The sequence below is a fragment of the Phoenix dactylifera genome, unplaced genomic scaffold (assembly GCF_009389715.1).
Source record: "Phoenix dactylifera cultivar Barhee BC4 unplaced genomic scaffold, palm_55x_up_171113_PBpolish2nd_filt_p 000117F, whole genome shotgun sequence".
NCBI classification, from domain to species: domain Eukaryota; kingdom Viridiplantae; phylum Streptophyta; class Magnoliopsida; order Arecales; family Arecaceae; genus Phoenix; species Phoenix dactylifera.
In genome coordinates, this window is record NW_024067686.1 from 396,279 (window position 1) to 406,507 (window position 10,229).

The 10,229-nt window shown below is 49.1% G+C and overlaps 2 protein-coding genes across 2 annotated transcripts; both read right to left on the reverse strand.

Annotated features, from left to right (window-relative positions):
- Window positions 1–3,839: 3,839 nt before the first annotated feature.
- LOC120104815 lies at window positions 3,840–7,892 on the reverse strand. The gene is made up of 2 exons (XM_039116619.1): window positions 7,562–7,892; window positions 3,840–7,447 (listed from the first exon to the last, which is right to left on the reverse strand). The coding sequence occupies exons 1-2, from the start codon at window positions 7,890–7,892 to the stop codon at window positions 3,840–3,842; spliced, it is 3,939 nt and encodes a 1,312-aa protein (XP_038972547.1).
- Window positions 7,893–8,666: 774 nt separating this feature from the next.
- On the reverse strand, window positions 8,667–9,843 carry LOC120104816. The gene is made up of 2 exons (XM_039116620.1): window positions 8,818–9,843; window positions 8,667–8,690 (listed from the first exon to the last, which is right to left on the reverse strand). The coding sequence occupies exons 1-2, from the start codon at window positions 9,841–9,843 to the stop codon at window positions 8,667–8,669; spliced, it is 1,050 nt and encodes a 349-aa protein (XP_038972548.1).
- Window positions 9,844–10,229: the final 386 nt, after the last annotated feature.

Consider the following 10,229-nt stretch of genomic DNA (forward strand, 5'->3'; position numbering starts at 1 on the left):
CAGTATCTATAATCCAAGGAACACGGCTTTGGTTTGAAGCAATAACATTCATCAAACAGACTGAATTACCTGAGAAGCTATGAACAGATGGTGGCCGAGCATTTTTGGCAGTCATTTGAAGGCGCCCTGCCTGATTCACGGAAGGTCGTGGCACATCCTTTACAACATCCATCATCCCAGAAGACTGCAGTTGAGGTTGCAAAAGTACTGAGAGTATCTTTTGACATTGATTCGGAGTGATGGTGAGCTTAGAGATATCATATGAGAGATCTGGAGCTATAACACTAGAGATTTGATTAGCTGCAGGGGCTTTTTCCTTTGTGAAGTTAAAACCAGGTGGAAAACCATGAAGTCTATAGCACTTATCCCTTGAGTGACCTGATTTTCCACAATGACTGCATATGGGTCTTTCCTTCTTGCGAAGTTGCCCCATAGCATTTTGCTTTTGAATGAGTTTCGGATTAGAAGAAAGATGATCATTGGGAACTAACCTTTCACAGGTTTTACTGGCGAATGCAACAACCTCAGAGCTTTGAACTGTGGCAACGATCTCACGTTGCCTTTCTTCTTGCAGTACGAGTGCAAATACCTTGTTAACTGGTGGTAGAGGGTCCATCAACAAGATTTGCCCACGTACATTTGAGTAGGAGTCATCTAATCCCATCAAGAATTGGATGACTTGTTCTTCAGATTGGTGCTCTTGTTGCTGACGAGGTCTGAAATTTGCTAACTCTTCCCATAGTCCCTTCAAACGAGTGAAGTAGGAGATCACACTCCCATGATTCTGGGAAAGGGTGGAAATCATCTTCTGCAGTTGGTAAATCCTTGGGCCATTGCTTTGGCCGAATCTTTCTTTCAGATCAAGCCAGATTTCTCTAGCTGTTTCCATGTAGATTACACTGGTGCTCATCTCCTTTGGAATGGAATTTAGCATCCATGCGGAAACTACCATGTTGCATCTCCTCCAGACTGCATAGTGTGGATCATTCGGTAGAGGTTGGGGAATACTTCCATCAACAAAACCCTCCTTGTTCTTGACACTCAGGGCCATGATCATCGACCTGCTCCAAGTGGAATAGTTTTTCTCGTTTAAAACTAGAGAGATGAGCTGCAAACCTGTATTGTCGCCGTGATGCAGAAAATACGGGCTTGCCGGGTCTTCAACTATGCTTAGAACTGGCGACGGCACTGAACTGGTACTGCTGTGGGTGGGGGCAGCCATGGGGAAATGCCTTTAATGCTCTCATACCATGTAAAGAAACTTCAAAAGAATTCTGTCTGAAAATAGAGGAGATGAAGAAAGAAGAACTGTTTTATTTCTTATGAATTGAATTCACTCCTCATTCTTACATGATAGAATCTATTTATAATAACCCATCAACTAAATAACCAATTAACAGAAATGCTAACAGACTAACTGAAATTGGTTAAAAATAGTTAAAACAGTTAGTCGGGTAGTTTTCCCAGGTGCTCTGTTCTTGAAGTTAGGAAGCTTCTTCCTCCAGGTCAAGGCTGAATGAAAAAAAAGGACAACAGATACATTTATATACATTTCAATAGCTGTAGAAAAGCAGAGCCCATATATCATGTGAGTAGAAACCATGCAACTAGGAAGGGAAAAAAAATGGAGCAAATATTGGGTACCTTGATCTTGGGCCAGGCCTGCTACATTGAGTTCAGATGTAAATCGAGAAGAATAACTTCAACACAACAGATTGTTCTCTCATGTACCTGGTTTTGCTACAAGAAAAAGAGAACACTACGACAAGAAAATGAAAAATTGGAGAGTGACTAATAGATCCAGACCCTCCTCGAGTGCCACAGTAGCTGTTTCAGTACATATGAAGCCATTGGTAACTCTCTTTTGCAAAACCCTAGCTTTTTTCCAGGACGTATGGATGATTAAATATTTGATGGGCTTGGATCACAATTTAAACCTCTTCGTCTGTCAATGTAATAGTCGGACGTATGGATGATTAAATATTTGATGGGCTTGGAACACAACTTAAACCTCTTCTTCTGTCATATTCAATATAATTGTGAGATAACAGTAGCCAAAATTTAGCTAGTCAAATTTTCTCAAGATAAGAATAAGGACTCTCACAAATCCTCATTTTTTCTAAAAAAAGTATAACAAATTCATATAGAGCAAAAATATTTTGCATTTTCAGTTATCTCTTATAACATTCCACTTCTTGGCAGTGTTCATGCAATGGTCTTATATATGCTTCCAATACTAAGAAATAATTCAGATAATAGAAGAAACACAATAACAATTAGAAAACAGATTTTCTGGTACGAAAATAGTAAAATGACGCTACAACCTATATACAGGAGGGTATCATCAGATGAGAGAAATCCTCTTGGCATCAGTTACCCGTTTCCTCTATGTACAAAAGTCGGCCTTCTGTTTATTTGGGAACCTTTTCATTCCAGAGTCCAAGAAGCATAAAAAATGATATCAGGATCAGAAAAAATGGGCAATATGATACAAATAATCACTAGATTTTTAATCAGTATAAACTAACATTTAATGCACTATGAACTACAACAAAGAAAGCAGATTTTTAAGCATAAGAATACAGACATGTAGTCACATTGCTTGACAACAATATGGTCTATGATTAATTAGTCAATTACAAATGACAAAGTCAAAAGAAACTGCCATCATTAACATAATATTCACTCAAATGTAACTAAAAATAGCAATTACAGAAGACTCTAGAAATTACAACTGTGCGTCACCCAAGCTGAAAATGTGTTAACCCAGTCTACACAAACATAATCTGACTAAATCTGTACTTCATAACTACTGAAGATACAGAGTAATCAGAATTTTTCCAACATTAAAAGGTGAACCATCTTTTGCAAGTGATGCAATCAAAGACACTGGAAAGCTTAGTCTACTTAAGCATGTAGTCTAAAGTCAAAATGCAGCATATTGACCCTCCCAATGCATAACTTCATGATTAAAAGGAGATCTGAAGTTTGTTCTCGAAACCAATGACTAGCTTCTAACCATTTAGGATTGAGATATCTCACGTCTCAGTGTACTCTATTTGCTTTGATCCAATTTGCTGGTTTTATTTATTACAAGAATATGGAAAAACATGTGGCTGCTAGCATCAAATTCTTCATTCTTCTTCTACTAAAATGGTCATTCTACAGAGCATTGAGACTACCAGACCTAAATTAGGATGAAAACTGTTTGATGTTAGGTAGAATGGCAATTGTTGGAGGAAAAATAGGTGGAGAAAATCTCGCATGATTGTGTGGTGGACTATGATTCATTTTTTCCCAGAGAAGCGCCTTACTTAATGGTTGGAAACCTCACCTTAACAAATTCCAGGCATGAAACTTTTGTAGGCATAATAGGACCAAAGATCCATTTAGCATACAATAGGTTAAATATATATTGTCTCCTAATCTTTCAATTGGGCTGCACACTGGTGGGAACAAAGTGCTAGCAAGAAAAGAGAGATTAGGACCAAAGCAAGCCCTCAACCTAAACTCAGAGCAACTCAACCCAGGAACAATAGTGCCTGGTGCAGATCAATCCATCGAGCTCATGAATCGACTACAATGAGCGAGTGAGACTAAGGGAGCAGCTACTGGTGGATGTTAGGAAGCAAAGCACTATAACAATCTAGGACCTCACCCAAAAAGGTGGTGGCAGGAAAGTATTTTTTGGGGTTTCTTGTTCTGTATAAGTACCCAAAACCTCCTCTACAAATAACCGATATGGGACGAAGCACACGCTCGCACAAATCCTCACATACTCTCTCTCTTTAAGCTTTTTTTTTTTTTTTTTTTTTTTGTTGATCAAAACGGTATTTCATTCATATACCACTAACGTGAATACAACCAGACATATCAAAGAAAAGTAAACAAAATAAGGCGTGTGGAACGCCATCCAACCTAGACCAGAAAACCTCCCCGGTATGCCGGGCAACATAAGAGGCGACCCAATCTGCTGCACTGTTCGCCTCTCGGTAAGCATGGACAACCTGACAAGAAATCAGCTCCCGCACCAAGCTCCGGGTATCCCGTATCAGGGGATGGCCATCACCGTATATGTCCACACCACGAATCCAGTCAATCACCACAGAACAGTCACCCTCGAGAACGAGTCTCTCTGCCCCCAGAACTCGTCTCGCAAACCAAACACCCTCCCAAGCAGCCTGCAGCTCTGCTCCCACCGCCGAAACGCCAAAAGTGCTCCGTCCCCCCGCAGCAATAAAAGTACCCCGATGGTCCCTGATAACAAAACCCACGCCCCCAGAGGTGCCATCCTCCGCCGAGCCACCGTCGAAATTCACCTTGAGATAACCGGGGGGTGGGGGTACCCAAGAAAAGTAACTGAACCTGGACGCTGAAACAGCAGTGCAGGTACCCCAGATGTCCCTAGTCCTCCCAGGTGGAGCCGACGTGGTCAACGTAGATGTCTCAGCTGCCTGCCTCAGAGCTCTCTCCATCACAGCCCGTGGGGTCAGCCGCCCACCCTCGAATAGACGATCATTCCTGGCTAGCCATATGTGATAGGCTAGATAAGCCACAATGGAACCGGTCTCAGCCTCCCTCGGCCTACGAATAGACTCACTCAAGAACCGGAGCATATCCTCCACCGACTCCCATAAAGGTGGTAGTAGCGCCGAGGCCAATCTCCAACACTGCATAGCTACAGGACATCGAAGGAGGACGTGGCCGACCGTCTCCTCAGCATCCAGACATACCTCGCATAGTGAGCCCATCCTCATCCCCCGCCGGGCCAATACACTCCTGGTCGGAAGGCAACCCCAGGCTACCTTCCAAATAAAGAGCGCCACCCGGGGATGCACCCTCATCCTCCATATCCATCCACCATCAATCCGCCTCTCCGGCTCCCGCCTAGTCCACGCATGAATATCCCTGGCACGTACCCGCGATCGGCCCGTCGGTAACCAGACCAGTCTGTCAGGCTCCGCCCGGGATGGGATCGGTAATGCCAGAATCCTCTTCACAAGCTGCTCCCCAAATGTCTCCCGAATGAACACCTCATCCCAGCTCCCCTCCTCCGGTACAAGTAGATCGCCAACACGACGTCCCAGCAGCCTGCTCGTATCCACCATGACCGGTAGCCTGCTAATCGGTAACTCAGTCACCCAGCTATCCTCAAGGACATCCACAGACATACCATCCCCGACAGCCCACCGGATGGCCGGAAGCACCAACGGAGCCCTAACACTGATCTCCCTCCAGATAGGGGAATGGAGCCGTCCCGCCCTAATGCCAACCGTCAATGCCCCGTACTTAGCCCTCATCAGTGAGGACCATAAACTCTCAGGCTCCAACAAAAGGCTAGCTGCTAGCCGCAGAATCGATGCCTCCCGTCGCGCCACCAATGACGGCACACCCAAGCCACCATGTCTGACCGGCTGACAGACCACCTCCCAAGCCACTAGATGTACCCTGCCTCTATCACCACGCCTCCCCCAGATAAAGTCCCTGATAAGCCGCTCAACTGACCTCAATGAAGCTACGGGAGGAACAGTATGGGATACAAGATATACCGGAATAGCACTAAGAACTGACCGTGCCAATGTGACTCTGCCCATCATGGATAGTGAATGCATCTGCCACCCCTCCAGCCTGTGCCTAATGCTATGCTCAAGAGAACTGGTATCTCCACTGCGCATGCGTCGCCCAAGTATCGGCACACCCAAATAAGTCAAGGTGCCCTCCTGCTCACCCACACCCAGAGTCTCCATAATTCCGGCCTTTATCTGAACCTTGGTCTTTGGACTGAAAAAGATAGACGATTTGTTCAAGTTGACCCGTTGTCCAGAAGCCGAGCAATAAGCATAGAGGGTCCTCCGGATCACATGGGCATTCTGCCTGGTCGCCCTAGCCAACAGCAAACAGTCATCAGCAAAGAGTAGATGGGAGATCGGCACAGCCCCCTGCACTGGCCTATAAGCCTCCAGAGTCTGTGTGTCCACTGCTACTCGAAGAGCTCTGGATAATGCATCTGCACAGATAATGAAAAGCAAGGGAGACAGCGGACACCCCTGACGAAGACCAACCGAAGCATCAAAAAAGTGTGAAGGTGAACCATTAACCAGAATGGAGAAGGATGGCCCCCTCACACAGCCCATGATCCACCTGATCCACATCTCATGGAAGCCAAAACTCTGTAAGGAATGTCGAAGAAAATCCCAGCACATCCTATCATATGCCCTCTCCATATCAAGCTTGACCCCCATAAGACAGCACCGCACTGGAGCCTTCACCAGGTCAAACATGAACTCCTGGGCAATAAGGACATTATCTGATATGTTCCTCCCCCCAATAAAAGCACCCTGCTCTGGACTGATGATTCTGGGTAAAATCCCTCTCATTCTAATTGCCAAAATCTTAGCTGTAATCTTGTATAAAGTAGAACAAAGGCTAATAGGCCTAAAGTGGCCAGGCTCAGTAGCAACCTGGCGCTTGGGGATCAAAGTAATAAAAGTCCTCTGCCACTCCGGGCTCATCTCCGCCGTGCTAAAAAACTGCTGAATGGCCTCAATAACATCAAGGCCGACAATCGACCAATACCTACGGAAGAACACGGGCGGAAAGCCATCCGGTCCGGGCGCCTTGTCCCCCTCCAGGGACCACACCGCCTCCTGAATCTCCCGTCCCGATACCGGTCTGATCAGTGCTAAAGAGTCCTCATCGGAGACCCCCTCAGGAGATAAGGGTAGCTCAGTAAATATTCCACTCCCTGTCCGCTCCGTCCACCTAGTCCTGAAGAACTGCTCAAACACCCTGCAAATCATAATCGGGTCCTCTATAGCCTGTCCATCCTCGTCCCTGATAGATCTGATCCTATTCCGCTGTCTTCTGATCAATGTAGACTGATGAAAGAACTTTGTGTTCCTGTCCCCTTCCTGAATCCACTGTACTCTTGACTTCTGCCTCCAAAAGATCTCCTGTTGGCTAAGAAGAGCATCATGCATAGATAGGAAGGATCTCAACTCCGATAACTCCACATGTGATAAACCTCCACCCGACGCCTCTCGTAGTTGCATATTAGCAATGGCCTCCTCTAACTCCTCAATTCTTCGGAATATGTTCCCAACCTCCACCCTGTTCCACCTCCGAAGATATCTCCTAGTCAGCTCAAGTCTGCGAGAAACCCGATACATAGCATCCCCCCGAACCGGCTTGTTCCAAGCCTCGCTCACAACCCCCCAAGACCGGGGGTAACACAACCATAACCTCTCAAACCTGAAAGGACAGCGAAAAGGAATGGGTCTATCAGTACATACCAGTATCGGACTGTGGTCTGAAGCTATCCTCGGTAGGTGTTTAACATGATTGTCTGGAAACTCCTGGATCCATCCAGCTGTGGCGAAGGCCCTGTCAAGTCTCTCCCAGACTCTAGCCGGGCCCTGCTGATTGTTGCACCATGTGAATCTAGGCCCTGTGAAGCCCAGATCTATCAGTCCATTTGTAGAAATAAACTCCTGGAATTCCCTGACCTTCCTCTAATAGGAAAATAGCCTCCCTCCCATCTTCTCCTGTGGATCATCTATACAATTAAAATCTCCTGCAATCAACATCGGCTGCCCCTGATCAACCAACTTGGAAGCCTCCTCCCACAGTGTCCTCCGAGCCCTGAAGTCGGTACTAGCATACACAGCTGCAAATATCCATGGTCTACCCTCCCCCTCAGATATTACCATGATCACCTCTTGGCTACTAACATTAAAGATGTCCAGCTTCCCACAGTCCAGTTTCCAAGTAACTATAATACCTCCCGACAATCCCTGAGAATCCACAACATAGAAACCCCAGGACCGAGGCAATGCCCTCCTGGCTCTTACAATACTCCTTCCGGCCAACCGGGTCTCAAATAAAACACACATGTCTAGGTCGTGCACCTGCACCAATCTCCGAAACGCCGGGGCGAAAGAGGGTTTCCCGGCTCCCCGACAATTCCAAAGAATTATCTTCATTAACAACCCAGTTCGGTGGCTCGACTCTCCATACCGGAGCCGACCCCATTATCCACAATCATCCCACTGTCCACATACTCTCCCGCATTGGAATTAGACTCAGGATTCCCTTCCTGCACAGCTGCCATCGCTTGGGACAACACCTTACTGTGGCTAGGATTACTGTTTCCCTGTGCCAAATGGCACAAAGAACCCACAGTAGCCCCATCTCCCTCCCTGCCGCAGACTCCCTTCATTTTCACATCTGCCCCAGCTCGATCTGGCACCTCCAGTCCATCCGGCACCTGCGTCACCCCCTTCGGCGTCTCCGCCGCCTTCAAGACCGCCGGAAGATCCCCGACGGAGGTGGCACGGGACAACCTCCAGCCAGCAGGACGACCGCCGTTGGCTTCCCGCCCGCCGCCGGCCTTCGGTGGCCTGGATCTCGACGAAGCCACCGGCGGAGGAGAGCTCCGGCTTCTCCGATGCCCGAGCGCCACCATCCTCCGGAATCCCATGGCCGGACGAACACCGCCGGCTGGACACGGGAAGTCGGCAGAGCTGCCTCTCTTTGACGCGCTGCGGGCGCGTTTGAGCGGACTCAAACCAGGTCCCCGACCCGCATCCGTTTTAAGTTGCACCCGGTCAGTCACCATTGGACCCAGCCCAGCGCCAGGCCCAATATCACGCGACCCGCTCCTCGGGCTAGGCGGGCCGGAGCCCGGCCGCCTAAGCACAGTAGAGATGGGCCGTGAATTGTTGCCAGCCCAATCAACCTCCGGCCGGTCCAACTCAACCAGTATCGAGTCGCTGGTCGACTCGGACAGTGCCCCAAACGCCCCCCGAGTTGACTCACCCCACCTCCCGAGTGGCCGTTGGAGCATTCTCCTTTGCCCTGCTCCGGGGATTTCCTCCGAGCTACTTTGGACGGCTTCTGCCAGCCATCCAGATCCACAGGGGAGACAGAAGGAGTCGACTCCCCATCCGCCGGAGGTGTCTTCGTCCGAGAAGGCGTGCCCGCCGGATTTTGTCCACACTCCGACACCATCGGCTTCCTCGGCTTCACATTCCCTCCGCCGGCTCTCATTTGCCGAACCCTATGGGTTACCAGCCACGGCCCATAGCCTGGGTTCCCCGGAGTAGCGTTCCCACCGGCCCCACCCTGAGAAGAGTTCTCCGGTGTGCCGATCTGCTCATCCGTCACCACCTCGGTACCCCCGTCCACTGGGACCTCGACCGGACTCGCCGCACAGAAGCCTTCTCCGTGCCCCACTCTACCGCATCTGCAGCATGGATTCGGAAGGTTCTCAAAGATGAAGCCTTGCCAAACTCTCTCCTCCCGTCCCTGTGCCTTCCCCTTCACAAAGGTGCCGCCTCTCAGAGGTAATCGGAGATCCACCTCTATCTTGACCCGAGCAAAGCCTCGTTTCTTGCCCTGTTCTGTTATCTCGTCCACTGCCAGCGGCTTCCCGGCCTTCGCCGCCATCTGAAGGATAATGGACTCCTCCCAATAATCCAACGGCAACCCGGGCATTCGTAGCCAAACAATGGCTTTGTTTAGCTCACCTGCACCGGGTGAGAAATTTGGCCTCCACCTCTCCATGGCATGGATCTGCCCTGCCACCAGCCATGGCCCCCAGCTCAGAGCCTTCTCCCGGTGTTCCTCGCAGGAGAAACGAACCACGAAGAAGCCCTCCAACAGCGGGAAGATTTCGGGAGGCTCGGGTAGTTCCATGACTCGCCGAAGCTCTTTGACTACCCATTCGGCGGGGACGACTCTACCCAGGCTTCGAATCAACACTGCCGAGGTCTTCCAAGGCTTCCTGACCTCTTCCAGCACATCATCGTCAACCTCCACCACGTCGTCGAAGCGTCTCTGCATCGCCTCCAGCTCCCGATCGGGAATCCGGTGGGTCGTCCAATGCGGCCGCCTCGAAGCACCACTAGCCACCTCCGACCACGACGGACCCCTCCCCCCACAGTGTTCCGATTTGGACGGGTTGGGGCGCCGTTCATCGGACCCGTCTTCCTCCCCATCTCCGGCTCCACCATCGCTCCCACCCACCACCCGTTCGGGAAAATTCCCGTGAGACCACCCACGGTCGCACGAAAATTAAAGCACCCACTCACCCACTCACCCACTCACCCCCCTCCCCTCCACGGTCTTTCATCAATCCTCTCTCTTTAAGCTTTGACGTACTCGTCGAACTAAAGGTTCAAATCCATTCAAATATAATTACAAACAACACGATCGGCTCATGGTCAATC

Bases quoted from the DNA above. Each gene is read 5' to 3' on its own strand.
- LOC120104815 (XM_039116619.1), bottom strand. From the start codon at position 7,892: ATGTGTGTTTTATTTGAGACCCGGTTGGCCGGAAGGAGTATTGTAAGA. The intron at 7,448-7,561 runs GTATAGATGATC...TGGGCTTCACAG, and splicing joins GATTGCAGGAGATTTTAATT to GGCCTAGATTCACATGGTGC.
- LOC120104816 (XM_039116620.1), bottom strand. From the start codon at position 9,843: ATGCAGAGACGCTTCGACGACGTGGTGGAGGTTGACGATGATGTGCTG. The intron at 8,691-8,817 runs GTGAGTCAACTC...TACTGTGCTTAG, and splicing joins ACGGCCACTCGGGAGGTGGG to GCGGCCGGGCTCCGGCCCGC.